Genomic DNA, 19,049 nt, shown 5'->3' on the forward strand with positions numbered 1-19,049 from the left:
CTCCTCCCATCTCTCCCTCTCTCTCTCTCTCTCTCTCTCTCTCTCTCTCTCTCACTGCCGCTTCTCTCTTTCATCTTCTTCCCCTTAATTAAATTGACATGAATTAACACACACAACTCTACGGGTACAATCCCTGCAGTGCGTACTAATGCTATAAAGTGGGAACTTTGATTTAAAGCGCTATCAAGGTTTATTTTACTGAGTGAATATGATACCGTTTTGTTGTGGTTATTAACCTGGGCCATGGATAACATGGACTACTACCATACTCACATGATAGACACTTACAGTGAAGCTGAATGAACTTCTATTGATAATTACGGTATGTACAATACCTTGATAGCGTTGCTATGTTCCTCTGCACTGTTGGACTCTGATTTTCTGGGTGATGGCAGCCTCTAACACGGGTTCTAATGAGGGCTAACAGCTTTTAACTTACAGGTAGCACTTCAAGGTTCACCTACTAACAAAGCAGTCTTAACACTAAACAGTTTTCATTGCCGTGTGTATTTGCGTGCGTGCGCGTGTGTGCGTGAGTGCGTGCGTGCGCACATCGTGCAGTAGGTGCGTGCACATGGTGTGTGTTCATGTGTGTGTATGCCTGGACATTTGCAGTCCTTTCTACAGATTTTTTAATAGCCTGCTCTCCACTGACTGTTACAATCAGAACACTACCACCTCTAATGGACCTACCCTCTAATGTGCTCTCCACTGACCAAGTCTTTCTTTGTTTAATTCCCTAATAGGATCAAGTGTCTGTCCTACATTAACATCATTCATACATGCATACATACATAAATACATACCTGTAACAAAAATGTTGTGGCTTTTCAACACATGCACAAAATAATGCTTATATTCTTTGTTGCACAATGAATAGTGAAAATAGCTCAAAACACGTCAAGATGCAACGTGTTGTGAAAACTCTAGCTATTTTTGAAATTCTAGAACATTTTGAAATCTTTAAAACATTTGGGATTTTTTTTTACAATTTTGGAATATTTTCTCCTATAATGACATCCCCAAAATAGGGACGCCAGAGTGAAAATTGGCATGGCATGTGTTACACACAAAATGTAATGGTACAATCTTCAGCAGGTAAAACCTGCTGAAAGCTTAATATAATTGCGAATGAGCATAAGCATGGATGTGTTGAAAACGACACGACGGTAAATTACATGGCTTGATGGCGCGTCGCTAAAGCGAGGCTTCTCTTAACACTAACGCGTCAAGCGGTTCCCCTTTTAGCACCGCGTTAACCCTGCGACTCCCTCCCATCTCTCTCCCCCCCCAGCGCTCGGAAGCGGCCGATCCCCTACTACCGGCCCAGCCCGTCGTCCTCCAGCTCCGCCAGCAGCCCGCCGCACTCTGGCCGCAGCCGCAGCAGGAGCTACGACAGCTACAGCAGCTACAGCCGCAGCCGCAGTCGCAGCCGCAGCCGCAGTCACAGCAGGAGCAGGAGTCACAGCAGGAGCCGCTCCCACAGCTACTACAGCCGAAGCAGCTATGACAGCCCTGGGTTCTGAGTGGGACTGAGCGGCTGTACTTCGTCCTACGATGAAATATTGCCGTGTGACCGGTTGTCACATTTAATTTTGTTTTTTGGTGTAGCTGAAAATCGGCGAGTATGGCAAGTATAAAGTAGGCTTGTGGGGGAGGAGAAAAAAAAGAAAGGCATTACTGTGCGCTGGTGGAGTCATTGTGTGTCTCTTACTAAGTTCTTGACCGGTCCGACTTCTCTGCCGTGCCTAGTTCATAATCCGGCCGGGGCATGATGCATTGAGCCATGTTGATAGCTCGAGAACCCACTTACTTTCAGCGAGTGAGGCCGTTGTGCGACGGAGTATGAATTAAGCTTTAGACGCCGGTCTCTTTACACTACAGAGCCTGGATCAAAGGGAGGAGAAATGGCTTTAGATATTTAACACTTAAATATCAATGTTATATCTACAGCTGTAGTGCATTCATATACTGTAAGTAACTTATTCAAAGAAATGGGTTATCACGTGTCATAAATTATTTGGTTGAGCCTGAAGAACAAATTTGAACGTATGCTGCTAGCACTTTGGGCAATGTTCTTTAACAAAGCAAAACCAATCAAATCTGACGGAATCGAAAAACTACAAATAGACGAAGTGTTGAGTAATGGGAGTCAAGTAGAAAATGAAAAGTGAAAAATCAAATAAAAAACAAACTTACCCCCCAACCCCGCACCCCCATACCATGCTGTCATTTCCCCAAAGACTCTGACAATTGTTGTCATTTCAAGACATCGAAGCACAGAGATCAATGAAAGTGAGAACAAATAACTGTCAGCAATTGAAATGGGACAAAAAAAGGGAGTGTGTTTTATATGATAAAAGTTGTATGATATTAGATTAGTCTGTATAGAGCTAAACTCATAGGTTCTGGCTTTGTAAACTATGCACTGTATATTCAATTTAATTTAAGGAGGCTTGTTTGATGATGGCATCTTAGCATGAAGCATCAGGAGAGAGAGAATAACCTGGCCCGGTTCCAGGTTGCATCCGTCTATCCTTCTGACCTGGACAGTATGTCACCTCTGCATGGAGGTGAAAAAGGACAGGGCAAAAAAGGGGGGGTGAGAAAAAGAAAAAAGAAAGTCATGTATTATGTACTTCTGCTACTCTCTTCCCTATTTAAATTATTATGTTGACTGCTATTTATGACTGTTTTGTGTGTACCTGTACCTCTTCTGCAATGACCAGGAGGTAAATTTATTTATGAATATTCCATGTAGCCTTCTATAGGGGCTGCTTATGGTACTGTACAGGAAGAAAGAAGAAAAAAAACGTCTGCAAAAAGCATTCATGCACTCACGTGGGTCAGCTTTAATCATGGCTATTTATGAATCTATGTATTTATTTATTTATCTATTTATTCGTTTATTTTTTATTTATGTGTCTGTTTTTTCCACGAGCTGTAAAGCAAATCGATTTGCCTTGAAGGTCATATGGCATGTGATCGGCTCACATTTTTCAATGTCCGTTTTATTGACTATTTTAATGATTATGTCACCTTTTATGACCAGTTAGTGAGGAGGGTGTAGTTGCATCTGCAGAGGTCCATGTGGTTGTGACGTTCCGGCAGCTCCCGTAGCCTAAGACTAACCTGGTGTCCAAAATGGTTGCTCTTGGTGAAAACTGCCGTGCCTCTTTCCTTCCTGTTTATGGAAGCAGGGGAATTCAATTGTTCAGAGCTGGAAAAAATAAAAAATCAAATCAAAGTGTTCCTATCCACAGAGAGTGTTGAATGGGCTAATGCATATCTCTTCCTGTATATTCACAGCCAGTCAGCCATCAAATATTCCATTGTTGTAACGGGCTGTCCCGTGCTTTCTGTCAGAGGTCCCCAGGTTACTGGCTTGTGTAGTGGATATAGATCTGATCCGATCTGATCGTATAATATAGCACACATAACAGCAGGCTCTGTACACTCCTGCTGTGTTGTCTACTTTATATTGGCAAAGAAACTAGCGATGCAATCAGGGAACACCCCAAGTCTTCCTTTCCATTTTGTTACATCTCTCATGCAGTGTTGCATTTCCAGTGTAACCACCAGAATGATCACCCTACTATGATATTCAACCAAACTCTCTTCAGTTATACACAGTACAGCGCTAAACCGTTTTTGATTCTATAAGAGTCATTATTTGTAGTGTAAATTATTATACCTGAAAATAAACATATAACAAAATTGGAAAAAATGAGATCCTCCTCCTGGTGTCTTTCCTGGGTTTGTTTTCATATACTTCTGCTCTCTCCTATATATATAGGCCTACACAGTATATTACAGTACAAGTGAGGAAAAACATGTCGTTCTTGCCTTAAGCTATAAGAAAGAGTGTGGACAGACTGTTCTCAAGAATAAACCAATACAGATATATCTTTCTTATACCGGTACTTAATCAAATTAATTCAAAATGTGCACAAGTTGGATCTAAATCAATTATGTGTGAATTACTGCTCCTTCTACATTCTCTACATTCCCTACATTCGAGTTAATGTAGCAGCATGGAGAAAAGCTCATGTAATTGCCACTGCTGACTATGTAGATTGGAACATGCAGTACCATATCTATGATGTAGACTATACTAGTACTGTATAAGGATAAAGCCTGTAGGCCCAGCCAGCACAAGATAGCACTTCAACAGGAGCTAAATCACTCACATGGTTGTAGAAGTTTCCACTGCATCACATTGGCAATACATGTGATTTTCTCTCTATCTACAGACAGTGCTGTAGAATGTAGATTATTACTTTCACAAGTAACAATGTAATGTAGCATAATTGGTTGTGTCTTTATTCTTTAAGAATATTACCCTTGTGCAAGTCCAGACATGTCATTAGTTATTAGAATTATTAACAAATTGTGACTGCATAGTAGAATCATCCCAAGAGAACAGAGTCAGGAGAAAACGTGGTGAGTTATACCTGGTGTCTATGTGGTACACAGAGTTTCTAGGACTGTGCATGTTGTGTGCGTCTTCTTTTTGGAAGTGTACGGACATTTGTGTGTAAATGTGTGTGTATATCCTAACCTGGTACATGTACTGTATGTGAGTGCACACATGTGAAGGGTGGAGTGTGTGATTATGTGTGCGTTCCTTGGGCCCAGTTCAGTGTGTCCATCAATATGAGGGTATTTTACACAATCACAATAGGTTTTCCATACAATATATATGTATTTGTAATATAAATGTGTATTTGTCATTTGTGTGTGATTCATCTATCTATAAATGCACCAAGACTCTGTACGTGTGTAATCCCCAGACTCCGACACACGCATTCCACACCACCACAAGGGGTGCAGTGCCCGGTGCCGAGTCGGTCGGAACCACGGTTGTCAAGAACCGCCCCAAAAAGACCTCTGCCCGGGCTTTGTACAGGGCCCAGGGTCCATATGGAGCTGGCCTGTTCTGACATCATTCTGACATCTGCATAGACTCCATATTTGGGCGTGGTGTGTGTGTGTGTGTGTGTGTGTGTGTGTGTGTGTGTGTGTGTGTGTGTGTGTGATGTATATGTCACTAGTGTGTGTGTGTGTGTGTGTGTGTGTGTGTGTGTGTCTGTGTGTGTGTGTGTGTGTGTGTGTGTGTGTGTGTGTGTGTGTGTGTGTGTGTGTGTGTGTGTGTGTGCGTGCGTGCGTGTGTCATGAGGCTAATTTTGAGTCGTGTTTATGTGCATGTGATCTGATCTACAGTATGTTTGAACTATAGTGTCACTGTCTGAGATTCCACAGCACACTTAATATCAGACTGCTAATAACATGGGTGTGACTGTGTACTGTATGTTTCATTGTGTCCAATACAGGTCCATGTCAGAAACAGCATGTGTTTAGTCTTTCGGAGCCAAGTCTTGACATTCATATGTGATGAGTGGGCCTGCCTGGCTTACCAGCAGTCATCTAAATTCTTCTGCCTGTGCCTGACGTCCAGGGAGCGAACGGGAGGGGGGATTACAATTGGCATATCCCTTGGATTCCATTCTAGTGCTATGTCTGCTGCAAATAGACATACGAGTGGCTTCCAGAAATATCTTTTGGAGGGTGGGTGGGTTGGTTGATGACTGGAGTCAGATGGGAGGGCTCTGTGGGCCGGGGTGGGCGTTGGTGTGTATAAAAGCTCCTCACTGAGACACGGACAGCACTTTTCCTAAGAGGTCAAAGGGACTTTCCTCTGCAGCCCAACAGCAACACTCAAACCAAACTTGCAGCAATGTCCGAGAGGCGCATCCCCTTCACTCTGCTCCGCACACCAAGCTGGGACCCGTTCCGCGACTGGCATCAGGGCAGCCGCCTCTTTGACCAGACCTTCGGCATGCCAACTCTGATGGAGGACTTCCACAGCTTCCCCAGCACCCACTGGCCGGGGTACATGCGTCCCTCCACCATGGGCCCTCAGGACATGAGCATGATGAGCATGATGCCCCAGACTCCCATGATGCCCCAGACTCCTATGATGCCCCAGAGCCCCATGATGGGCCCCAGTGCTATGATGGGCCCCGGCGCTATGATGGGCCCCAGTGCTATGATGGGCCCCGGCGCTATGATGGCTGCCCAGAACCAGATAATGGCCCAGAACCAGCTGATAGCCCAGCGGGCTCGCGCCCTCGACCGCCAGATGAGCACTGGCATGTCGGAGATCAAGCAGACCCAGGACAGCTGGAAGGTCAGCCTGGATGTCAACCACTTCTCTCCTGAGGAGTTGTTGGTCAAGACCAAGGATGGCGTGGTGGAAATCACTGGTGAGTCATTCTGACTGTAGCCCACTAGACAGCTTCAGTTTCAATGCATGGCTCTGTAATAATGGCCTCTTGATCTGCATTATATAGTCTATGAATACGCTTCCTCCACTCAAAGCATTTCTTTTTAATGACCAAAATACGCGAAAGCGACTATGTAACAATACAATATATTACAGACCACTCAGAAACATGTTTTGAGCTTAGTCCAAAATGCTGTTGACATGCTTCCCTTCCTGAGTCAATGCAGAATGTCCCTTTAGTATTGCCAGTTTTCTCCGAGTGTGTCAGAGACATTGCTAGCACCAACATAAAAAAGACAAGGAAGCATTTAAGCAAAGCACAAGGATAGAATGACATCATCTCAAGATAACAATAGTGTTAATAAAGACCCGCCCCTATCAAAACAGAACAGAACTGAACTGAACTGGACCAGACTTGACCTAGGAAGGGAGAGATTAGAAACTAAAATATTCTGTAAATGGTCTGTAAATGTTTCAAACATTTACTGCAAAACAACACTACGCAATGACGTCTTTCACATTATTGGTAGACTGGACAACATTATTAGTTTTTATTTTCATAGCCAGAATAAGGATTTGATACAAAGACTACACAAATTAGCACATAACCGAGAGCAGAGGGTGTGCATTGTTGTTTGGTGAGTGAAGCGTCTGTCTGGTTTGGGGAGGGGCGGTATACACTCCCATTGGAATGGGAGGGGGGACTGCCCATAACTCTGACAATCCATTACTCCGGTCAAACGATCACAAAGACTAGTGCAGTGCAGATATGGCTTGCAGCACTGTACAGGAGAACGTAAACATGAGGCCCAAACAGCACTCCGTCTCCAACACCGCTCCTCAATCTGTCTTTCACACTTTCTCTCTCTAACATTAAAGTGCCTACTCTTAAGTGTTGGACTCGGTCTAGTGGTACTTTAAATAGACTGCTGTTTCTCATCCAGCTGTTCCATATATCATCCTCTCTGCTGACAGATTAACTCTAGTGGAGGACAGTAGAAAGATAAAGCATATCCAAGAGGCTCTAGTTCTACTCCATTTATACATTGTATACTGTATACCGGTATCTCTTTCACATAATTTATGTGTCACTAGTTGCATAGATAACGCTTGTAACGCTTGTACAGACATAAATCTTGACTTTTATTTTAACTCTGAACTCAGACTGAACTAACATTCAGACATTGTGTTGCATGCTGCACAGTGCACCGGCTGCACCCCTATTTGTTAGACAGGATCATTCTACACTACTTGGCCAATCAATCAATCAATCAATCAAAACCATAGTGGTTGGAAAGAGGTTTGCTTCTCATGCCTGTCTGACACACAGTGGTTGAAAGGAGGACAGGCCCCTTAAGAAAATATGGCCTTTATCTGCCTGTTTTGATAACAAACAATGTTCAGTGTGAGAATTAGTTGTGCAGTGTGAGAATGAGGGTGTTTTTTCATCACAAGTGCCATATCTGTGTGTCTTTAGGAAACTAATGTGAGATAGACACAGGGTCTGACTACCGGTGACCTTCAGGTGTGAACTATTTCTAGTTAAACTATCTTGGTACTGCAGGCCTCTCCAGGATAGTGCTTGGTATCTAATTTCTTCTTGGCATTGAGTAAGGGGTATTGAAACCTAAGGGGTATCGAAACAATTTGCACTGTTGTTTTTGTTTTACATTTATGTCCTGTGTTTGTACCAAAATGTTTTTGTTCAAGTTGTGTCAAATGGTTTATTTTCATCATGCTGTAATCATCAGCCAGGAGCAGGCGTGTCTGTTGCCTGTCTGAGAAAACAGGCCTAGTATCAGACAGCTTTAAAGGGGGTGTCAGTGATTTCAGTCAAAAACCCTTAGGTTTCGTTTTTGCCTTGGGACACAAGCTTTCATCCAATCAGGATAGAGAACAAAAACGAAACCTAAGGTTTTTTGACCCCCAGGGGTTAACTGGGGACAGGGAGGAACTCCTTATATGGTCAGCACACTCTATAGTAGAGAGGATTATCACAACAAAACAAAAAAATAAGTGATATTTGAATTAAGTGAAATCACTGACTCTACCTTTAAGAGTTATCATCACCATAATGTGTACATTTCCCCTAGCCATGCCAACATGCATTCTATCTCAAAGGAATCTGGCACTGAGAACTATCTGAGAACTGTACAGAACAAAATGTACAGTATCCTATGTTTTATTTCAAGCTTTACATCTTGTAGATTTTTATAATCTAGTATTATTTATTTATCGCAATACGTTTAACCTGTTTATAAATGTTCTTGTGCCAATGGTATGGAGTCAACGTCTGTTTTCTGTGTCCGCATAGGCAAACATGAGGAGAGGAAGGATGAACATGGCTTTGTATCTCGATGCTTCACCAGGAAATACACGTGAGTACATTTTCTTCTTCTTCTTTGCATCAACCAAATGAGAATGTGAATGAGATGTAGGCTACTGTAAATTAGAATAGAATAAAAACGGAAGGAAACTGAGAAATAACTAAATTGTTAAAATAATATTTAAAATTGGTGCAAAGTAATGGTAATGATCAATGTAGTGTACTTAACAAAAGGGGGTTGAAGGAGCACTTCACCCATATTCAATCGATACAGAAACCTGCCTACCAATCATCGACATCAGATGTACCAGACATTGTAAAGAATAAAGATAAAGAAAGATTCTTTCTTTATCTTCTTTATCGTATCTTTATAACTGGTACAATTCAGAAACCTGCCTACCAATCATCGACAGCGTCCAAGCTAATAGAAAACTACAGCCGTTCACTCCGTGAAAAGTTAGCATGCTGAAATAGAAGCAGCCTGAGACAAAGACTGAAATGGTAATTGGTCATTTCTTTTAGTTATAGGACCAATTGTATGAAGATGTCAGTAAATTGATCAACTAACAAACTTTGATCAACTTTGGCTATTTCATGGTGGCTTCCTAGCAGCTCTTTTTGATGGAATTTAATTTCTCAGGCTGATTCCAGATTTCTGTGATTCTTTGGCTTAGCTGCTTTTAGTGTAAAAATTGGTCAGGCATGCAGAGGGCTGCCTAGCTCAGTGGTTCCCAAACTTTTCAGGCCGAGACCCAAAAGAGGGATAAAACTTTTCAGGCCGAGACCCAAAAGAGGGATAAAACTTCCCGGATGGTTAGCTCAACCGTCTGGACACCTAGGCTGCCAAGCCAGCCGGACGACATGCCACGGGTTCAACTTCCGAGCCCAATGTGACACTCCCCATCTCTCTCCCCCCTTCCTGTCGAATTACTGTACCCTATCAATAAAGGCAAAAACAAAACAAAAAAGGCAGAGACCCAATAGAGGGATAAAGACGTTTTTATTTATGGAGTTTCTTAGATTTGTTTGTTTTAAAATGTATATAATTTTTTTTTTTAAGTATTTAAAAGAATATATTTTGAAATATAATATAAAAATCACACCTGTGTGAACTGAATGGTGCAACTCCCCTCTCCCCCTGCCTCTCTCTCTCTCTCTCTCTCTATCTCTCTCTCTCTCTCTCTCTCTCTCTCTCTGTAATTAGCAGGCAACAGTGCAACACTATCTCTCTCTCTGTTTATGGCACAACAGCGCCACTTTTGCCCCTACTGGTACTCTAAACACTAAAAGAAAATTAAATGTAGGAAAAGAAAATGTGTTTTTTACTCGAGTCGTGGCCCTTAAAAATTGGTCTGTGACCCACAGTTTGGGAAACTGGTTTAGCTGATAACTGAGTGTACTGTCACACTATGAAAAACAGCAACAGTCTCCAATCTTTGGGTCTTTGACAGGACTCTGCTGCCATCCAGGGGCCATAGAACCCAATGATTAGTAGCACGCTTGCAAGCAATTTTATAGCCCCAACTATACTCTAGTCTAGATATTTTAGATTAGTGGTTCACAACCAGTGGTCCGGGGACCACCAGTGTTCCTTGAGAGGGTTCCAGGTGGTTCCCAGCTAAATGATGGAGAGTTGGTAACCAAATTGACCCTTACGGACCCATATGGTTTCCTTTTACACCCTCAAAATCACCTTTGTCATCATAATGACAACAAATATTCTAAGGTTTGGGTCTGAGCAGCTAAATCTCATGAAATGGTGGTCCGTGGCTCAAATGCAGAATAAATAATCGGCCTTGATATGAAGAGGGTTGAAAACCACTGTTCTATAGGCTAAGATTATTAACTTGCTGTTCTGGAAATATCCAGTGCAGTCGTTAGTAGGGCTTATTAATCTGAATGATGTTGTATCGCTCACTTTCAGACTCCCCAAGACTGCTGACGTTGAGAAGGTGATCTCCAGCCTATCCCCAGAAGGAGTGCTGACTGTGGAGGCTCCTTTGACCCAACATGCCATCGAGGTCATGCCTGTAACAATCCCTGTAACAATGGGCAGCAAATCTGATGTGCATCAGATCAGATCAGATCAGATGAGATCAGATCAGCAGGTGCAGCAGTTGGAAGAAGAGTACATGCCCTGAGACACACCTACAAAAACACATGACTGATTAGATAGGTGGCTTCATGGTATCACTATACCAGCACCACAGATGATTGCTTGCAGTCATAAAGATGACGTGTCCATAGGTCACGACCATTGAGAGAAAGATGAGCGAGGACACCCCACAATCTTTGATAATGAGCCAAACCTTTGCACACTTTTTATTTACCCTTTTTATTTGATTCTAGAACATCTCCATTCCCCACCCACAACTCTCTCTTTCTCCCTCTCTATCTATCGCTCTCTCTCACACACATACACACGCACACGCACACACACACACACACACACACACACACACACACACACACACACACACACACACACACACACACACACACACACACACACACACACACACACACACACACACACACACACACACACACGCACGCACACAGACTCATTCATTCCAAAAAGTGCTTGCTTCAGCACATGTCTCGATCCTCTCCTCACACACTACAAACAACAGCAAGGGGAACCACAGAAGGACTGATATTACACCATGCAGGAGAGGATACACACCCACATCACCCTCGTTGTCTGGCAAGTCCCTTTAGCCTCTTAGAACTTAGAATTAAACTCATCCCAAGTTTAATTTGGAAATGTCATAAATTTAAACAGAATAAAGAAGAATTACTTAATTGGGTCTCTTGTCTTTTTAGTTTGTTTTTACTGTAATGTGTACCTAGTATATGAATGCAATTTCCTGAACAATGGAGCCATTCATTATCCATGCATAATTTTCATAAGACCAACAACAACTGGTTCTAAATGTTCTCATTTGACAACATTGATTCTAAATGTTCTAATATGAGAAATAAGGTAAAAAATAAACATGAAATAAACATGGGGCGAGATGTCCGTGCTTTGGGGCGAGATATCCACGCTGTGGGGCGAGATATCCACGCTTTGGGGGCGAGCTATCCACGGCTTGGGAAGTTGGGGCGAGCCGTCTTCACTTTTTGAAATTCCGGGGCGAGTCTTCACTTTTCGCGGGGGCGAGTTGTCAGTGTCCACACGTGATCAGATCGCCCAGGATGCATTTGAATGGCAACTTGAGACAGAATAGACCATAACAACAACCGTACGTCCTACCGTCATGAATAGGCTACGCTACAGTCAGTCTCCATCCTCAAGCGGGTGCATACTGCATAATGCGCTCAATAAGCCTTGATAATTAATCCTATAATATTTTTAGAGATATATAAAAATGTGGCTCGTTTTGGCGTTTAAAACGTCATCTCTCGAGTCGACAGTGAGGTTCCAAACTCTACAAACTAATTAACTAGGAAAAGGCTATATCCTATTATATAGCCTCCCGGTGGAGTCCCTAAAACCACACACATGTAATCATTTGTGTGGGATATCATGCATCTCTTTGAAGACTTTGAACTCTTTGAAGTCATCGCAGCTGCAGCCTGCTCCTCAAGAGCCATGCTGTGCCAGTGAGTGTTTTCGTGTTTGTGTCTCTGTTTCACTATACAGTAGCTTCATAGCTCTAATGCCGTTGCGCATTAGACTAGGCTTTTAGAGCTATGGATCAGAGCTATATGTTTCACCATTCTCCACCATGCAGACGGTAGGCCGGTCGTCCAAAAGTGAGCGGTGCTTGGGACGTATAGCCTACGTGTCAACTCTATTGTGCAGGTGATATTGCAGCAAATGTGTTGTATTGTATTTGGTTGGGCTAATGCCCATAGCCTACAGTCCTTATTTGCAAACAGTAGGCTAGGCTAGTACTGGCTATGGTTGTATTTAGTTTTACTGCCAGTAAAAGTATTTGTTTGATTTATGGACAACAATTTAATCTCATTGTACTTACACCACCCCACTGACACTAAACAAATAGATACAAATTGGAAATTCTATTTCCCAACTCATCACAATTATCAGGTTCATGATTGAGTAGTATGAAGTGCACAGCACAGCAATTAGGCAATCCAGCCATATCTAGTTTTGGAGAGATGGGCAGGTTCCTTTGAACCCTGCTAGTGCTAGCAAGCAAGGCTAAAAACAATGTTGAAGGAATGACAGGAACCTTTGGTTGAAGTGGTTATAGTGTATGTTTTCTAATCAAAATTTAAATCTCCAAAGTAACTAGTAACTCAAGATTTAAAATAATTGTAGTGTAGTAAAAGTTTTTTTACTTTGAAAGTTGAAAGTTTTTTTGGCTTTGAAATGTAGTGGAGTAGAAGTAAAAGTATTTGAAATACTGGAATACTTGGAAATACTCAAGTAAAGTACAAATACCTCAAAATTGTACTTCAGTACAGTACGTGAGTAAATGTACCTAGTTACTTTACACCAGGGGTTCCCAAACTTTTTTGGACCAGGTACCCCTTTTGGGGTAGATATTTTTCCAGGTACCCCCTCATCCTCGCAACACGGATAACAAATAAATGTAGACGTCTAAATGTAGACGTCTAAATGTATACAGACGTCTAAATGTAGACGTCTAAATGTATACAGACGTCTAAATGTAGATGTCTAAATGTATACAGACGTCTAAATGTAGACGTCTAAATGTGTACGTCTAAATGTAGACGCTAAATGTGTACGTCTAAATGTAGACGTCTAAATGTGTACGTCTTCTCTTATGGGGGTCCCTGGCATATCTTTTCAAATGGGGGTCCACGGGCTAAGTAGTGTCAATTTGGGGGTCCTTGACATGAAAAAGTTTGGGAACCACTGCTTTAAACACTTTAGCACTTTATGAACATGAACAAAATAGATGGGTCCCCCCTGGAACTCCCTCAGGTACCCCTGGGGGTCCCCGGACCCCACTTTGGGAACCACTGCTTTACACCACTGTCTATACTGGACAAATGTATTCAACTGTTTTCAACCCCCTTATCTATTTATATCAAATATATCAAATACTTTTTCAATCAAATAGGAAAGGAAGGGAAAAAAATAATTGCACATGTAGGTTTGTATAGCAGATCTATAAAAGCAGTCTATGTTTTTCATTCAGGAAGGCCTACATCAGTAACATCACCTTTTGTATACCGTTCCCAAAATGCATGCAAGAAGTGACAGGATTGATACCCGTATACTCCAAGGCACCCATCTAGGTAATAATAGTGTATTGGCTTTTTAGGCCAATTCTTAACATCTGACAAATAGAGAAAATAGCTGCGACTACAACCTCACAATGTGTTACATCACATCACAAGTCACAACGCATTATGAGCTTATAGATAGGCTATTTTCACTGTTTTTTAAACAGGTTGAAAAAGGTTTTTGGCCTGATATCACATTTAGAACATATAGGCATAGGCACACATATGAAAGTGGATGGAAGCAATATTTGTAATATTTTGAAAGAGTGCAGGTGACTGATCATCACCTAATCAGGATTTGGCACTTCTTTGTGTTGACTACCTGCGCAGGCTTGGTAATATATGTCACAATAGATCTCAGAGGTGAGCAAGTTTTTCTACAAAGGAGGTTGTTTGGTCTAATGGAAGATTCCACTTAAAAGCTTCCTTGTGGAACATGCAGATATTGGGGAATTAGCTCAGATGGCAGAGCACTCGCTTTGCCTGGGGGACCCACGTTCTCCAAACCGGAATTATGTTTGATGACAGCTGCCTAGCATCTGTACTTTTCTATTCATTCAAATCAAACACTGGATTACATTTGTGAAGTGGTTGGTGCTGTGATGCTTACCTCAAATTTTCTATTTGAGACCAATTTCTGCCAATTTGAGACCTGAGTGAGAACATTATACGAATGTCTTCTAACTCTGACATTTTTCTGAAAAACCAATGTTTCTATCTATGTCTGGTGCGCTCAGAACTATTGCATGACAAGTACCACCAGAATTATCTGTATTTGGCCGCCAACCCACCATATTCAAAGATTTGCGACACATTTTCACGATTTAAAAGAAATAGCAGATCTACAAGCTCGTAGCACGGCACTCTGTTCCACTCTATGAGTTTGTAGATCTCAGACAACTAATTATTGAAATAGTTGTTTTCTTATGCACTATAGAAAGAAGATGGCTATGAGTGAGTCACTGATGCCACCTTGAAACCATTGGATGCCATCCATTAAGATTCATCACTGGTAAGTTATAACTCCATTGTCTCCTTTATGTAATGGTTGGTTGGACATCTGCCACATCTGCCCCACATGTGACCAACCTTGCAGATTGAGTATTGGCCTGTACAGTTACATGCAATGACACAAACACAACCCCCCACAATAACCCATTTCAAGAGCAGCAAAGTCAGCATAGAAATTGATGGACAGCCATAACCAAGCAAGTTACTTTGTACATTTAGATTATTATTACAAAACATACATTAACCAATTCAGCCCCATTTTCTACGCCATCTATTCAAAAATATCCAGTATAAAGCTCATGACGTTGTGAGCATGCACATCTGCTATTTATGAAAATTGTCATAAAATCGTCCATTCATAATGAGTACTTTTACTTTTGGTACTTAAGTATATTTTTGGAAGTCAACACTTTTGAATACAGTACCTTTACTATTTCTACATTGTGTTATTGCTATTTTTACTTGAGATCTGTACATAACCATGTGGGAACGGTTCTTCCACTGACTGCATGTGGACCCTATCCTATCTTCATATAATTGGGCGTCTTTAATGTTCATTACGAGAATGCACCATTTCTGTCTACCCGCTCTGTGTTTGTCACAGAGGAGGGCTGTGGACAGTTTAGAAACCTGACTACTGTACCAATTTCATATTTTTTTATTAAATTAAATGCAAGAACAATGGCTTATATTTAAGCATTTATAGGTTATTTTAGCTTGCAATCCCCATTGATTATGTCATTGGACAATGGCAGGTTTCTGAACTGTGTAGCCCACCAGTGAGACGCAGAGGAAATTGTGCCATCTTATAAATGATGGCACAAGTCATATTCTTCCATGTAAGCAATAGATCATTTTGAAACAGTTCCCATCATGGCACGAGGGGCAGGGGGGGTATAAGTGGGATCTAAGCCCCTTAGTATGTGCTCATAGTGCTTCTTATTTTATGTTGGACTGACCATTGTTGAAACATGCATGATGACAGTTACTCCCAGAGTGCTGCGAACTACCAGCAGCAGTGACAAAAAGAATGTTCGGCCCAAAACGCCATGCAACTTCTTGCAACCAAACGGTTGTGAATAGTTGCATGTAGTTGCATGCAACCATTATCCCTGGACCCCCCAATGGCAGTTGTAAGGAGTTGCATTTGTGTGACATGTCCTTAAAATTGCAGTTTGGGCCTAACATATGCCTACTATATAATGTTAAAGCAGTGTTGGCATTGTTACCATTGAGCGAAATAATGGAGCCTGCATGCTTGCCAGGGACGTAGCTGACCATTTGGTTGCCCCACTCAGATATAGTGCTCCCCCCCCGACACGAGTGCTGCGTTTTCTCATGCAGATTGGCTACTTTTGCTGTTTGTGAGGACACACACACGGGTGCTTGTTATTATGTGGCGGAGCCGCAGAGAAAATTGTTATTATGAGGGTGCGTATTGCATGTATAGGTAGCGACGGCACTGATGCCTGCTCACGGGATAAATTGAATCTCTACCATCAGGTCAAAATGTGTGGCCTTTGACACGATCTAAATGTCTCAATGGAACAGCAGGGAGACATAATATAACCACCCCAATTGTAGAAGTTTTAATTTTAGGAATTTTATTCATAAAATTAAATTATATAGTGCTTTAATATACAATAAATAATACATATTTGTAGAAATATGGGACAGTACAAATGCCATATGCTATTTATGCCTATGAAATTAATAATGCATATAAGCAACTATACCTGACGTTCATGAAATATATACATTTTTATCCAAAGGGGTGTCCCCTTGGATTTATTTATTTATTTATACAGCTCTATAGAGCATGGACCATGGCAGCTGCACTAAGTTTAGGATATGATTAGGGTTAGAGATACTAATCTAGTTTTGATTTCTACTGAGGTCCTGGTAGCTTAAAAGTGTTTACTTTACCGATGCTGTGACAGTTTCATACCCACCACTGTGTATAAAATATAGTTCCTGAGCAGTACTGTAGTTCTCCTGTTCCTCCAGTAGCTGTCATCATTCATCACCTTGTGCTATCAGAAGCATAGACTTCATTTTAGTTTTCATTGAATCTGTTGCTGGAGAACTGTTGAGACTAAACTGATGTACTGTAGCTGGTTGTTTTCAGAGCCCCCCCCCCCCCCCCCCCCCCTCCTCTGTCAACCTCCATTCTTTCAACTTGCATGCCAGCCTACTACTAATGCACATGCTAACTCCACTCCTGACTCCAAAGCTGCATGGGGCATGCTATTTATAGAGAGCTGTGGTATGCACTGAGCTTCCAGCATGTTGTAGTATAGTTACTTAGCACACCCTGTAGATATGTAATGGACACTGGCACATTTCGTGGTTACAAAACTATACTGGCTAATACTCAAATTATTGGGCACATGACTGGAACTCCACTACTACACTATATCTTTGCTATATTGGACAAGCTGTGGTACTGCTCAAATAGTCCCTTGACTATTACTACAACCATGACTTATTAACCATGAAATTGTGTTTTCCCAACACTGACTTATTTATTCTAGTAAATCCAGTAAAATCTTTGATTTAGGGAGAAATGTCAAATTTTGACATTGACCCCCATCTGAAAAGAGTTTGTCAGGGACTAAGATTTGTGGTGTTCAAAAAACCCAATAAAACATTATATATATATATATATATATATAAAGATTTGTGGTGTTTAAATTTTTTTTTCTTCTTTTTTTAAATATTTTTTCAAATTTTAATTCTAATCGGGTCATCTGCAACATGCGCAGTGAATTTGAAGTCGGTCGGTGGAGCGGTTCTTGAGATGCGTGGATTACAGACGTACATATGTACGTACAGAGATTCCTTGCAGTTATTGTAAGATTATATGCAATAAATTATCTACTATTTGTTGGACGTTCAGTTTCAAAAGCAATGGTTGGCAGGAAAATGGGTTTATAACAAGGCAAGGCAGCATAGCATTTAAACTTTCCCTCTGACAGTTTCCTTCGTTTAATGTTGGTCTAAATTATTCATGCTCATGCCAGTCCTCATCAATCTAGAGGCTATTCAACCCTAGTGAGTGCCTTGTGTGAAACACTGTTGGCTACTATAGTAGCCCCGGATTGTACAGTTTTTTTTGTCTATGCCAGGCCGGCCGAACAAAGGCCCAAGACTGTTTTCGCCTGTGTGTGTGTGTTAGTGCTGACAGATTTGGCCAAAAATGACGTTTGAATATTCCTTTTAAAACACCACATGGGTTCGAACGAATTTCGAATGGGCCATGTCTGTCCTTTTGTCTGTGTCCTTTTTGAGGGGCGCCTATATCCAGCTTTTAGTTACTGTCCACAAACGTATTCGTAAAAAATATGAGATTCCCATTGACAATGAATGGAGTCTGATTAGTGTCTGATCATCGTCATGATGATGTGTACGATGATAAGAGTGCCCCTTTTTGAGTGGTGCAACCACTCCCTTACAGAGCTATGTGTGTGGCTGGGTGCGTCTGAGCACGAAAACAGCATGGTTGTTTTTCACCACCTGTGCGCAACCTAACACACACAAACACACACGCACATATTAACTGTATGGTGATTTCGGGTGTGCCAGTACAGTACAGTACCGTAGAGGGTACAGTAAAGTGTACACGCTAACTCTGTCATTTCTCAACCGTTTTGGACACGGGGCAGCTTGCCGGAATCGGGCCGGCACCCTGGGGGGTTCGCCCTGGGGGGAACCCCCCCCCCCCCACACACACGGAGTTGCACCACTCACTTCACACGGGTGTGATTTTTAGGGTCATATATGAGGATCCTTGATGTAATCAATATGATTGTCATAGTACTAATGTCATTGTCAGGCCTCCCAAGCATGATGCAAGTACAAGGGATATTGCATAGCCGGAGGGGCATGCATTCCCAACAGCTACTGCCCAGTTTTTATGAATGTGAAAACAAATGTTTAGAGAGAAGAATACATGGAGATACAATGAAAGGGCCAGAAAGAGAGACATGAAATAATTGGTATTCAAACATTTAATTAACCAGCAGTTTTATTGAGCCATATCAGTGTAGCATTTCTCGTAAAAGAACACATCAAACGTCGACTGCAGGTCTAAATTCTTTAGATACAGAACTGAGCGCTCAAGTCATATCACCTTACCTACCTATTTTGATATCTTCGTATTCTTTCTTGGTAGCATTGACTAAAAGTGTGAAAGAATGA

General features: G+C 41.7%; 2 protein-coding genes across 2 annotated transcripts in view; both read left to right on the forward strand.

Annotated features, from left to right (window-relative positions):
- The window catches only part of srrm3 (serine/arginine repetitive matrix 3), a gene marked incomplete at both ends in the record, with an annotated part of 36,370 nt that extends 34,844 nt beyond the window's left edge, over positions 1-1,526 (forward strand). Inside the window, one exon of the mRNA XM_080780190.1 lies at positions 1,295-1,526. Coding sequence (XP_080636316.1) covers positions 1,295-1,526 — 232 coding nt within the window. The remainder of the gene's footprint in view (positions 1-1,294) is intronic.
- Positions 1,527-5,656: 4,130 nt separating this feature from the next.
- hspb1 (heat shock protein, alpha-crystallin-related, 1) lies at positions 5,657-11,176 on the forward strand. Its single transcript, XM_080779604.1, has 3 exons — positions 5,657-6,266; positions 8,601-8,664; positions 10,537-11,176. The coding sequence occupies exons 1-3, from the start codon at positions 5,738-5,740 to the stop codon at positions 10,751-10,753; spliced, it is 810 nt and encodes a 269-aa protein (XP_080635730.1). The 5' UTR covers positions 5,657-5,737; the 3' UTR covers positions 10,754-11,176.
- Positions 11,177-19,049: the final 7,873 nt, after the last annotated feature.

The sequence above is a fragment of the Protomyctophum bolini genome, assembly GCF_963924005.1.
Source record: "Protomyctophum bolini genome assembly, chromosome: 13".
Lineage (NCBI taxonomy): Eukaryota > Metazoa > Chordata > Actinopteri > Myctophiformes > Myctophidae > Protomyctophum > Protomyctophum bolini.

What these genes read in the sequence shown, in the direction of transcription:
- hspb1 (XM_080779604.1), top strand. Translation starts at nt 5,738, where the DNA reads ATGTCCGAGAGGCGCATCCCCTTCACTCTGCTCCGCACACCAAGCTGG. An exon ending in TGGCGTGGTGGAAATCACTG is followed by an intron (nt 6,267 to 8,600) that starts GTGAGTCATTCT and finishes GTGTCCGCATAG; the next exon opens with GCAAACATGAGGAGAGGAAG. An exon ending in TGCTTCACCAGGAAATACAC is followed by an intron (nt 8,665 to 10,536) that starts GTGAGTACATTT and finishes GCTCACTTTCAG; the next exon opens with ACTCCCCAAGACTGCTGACG.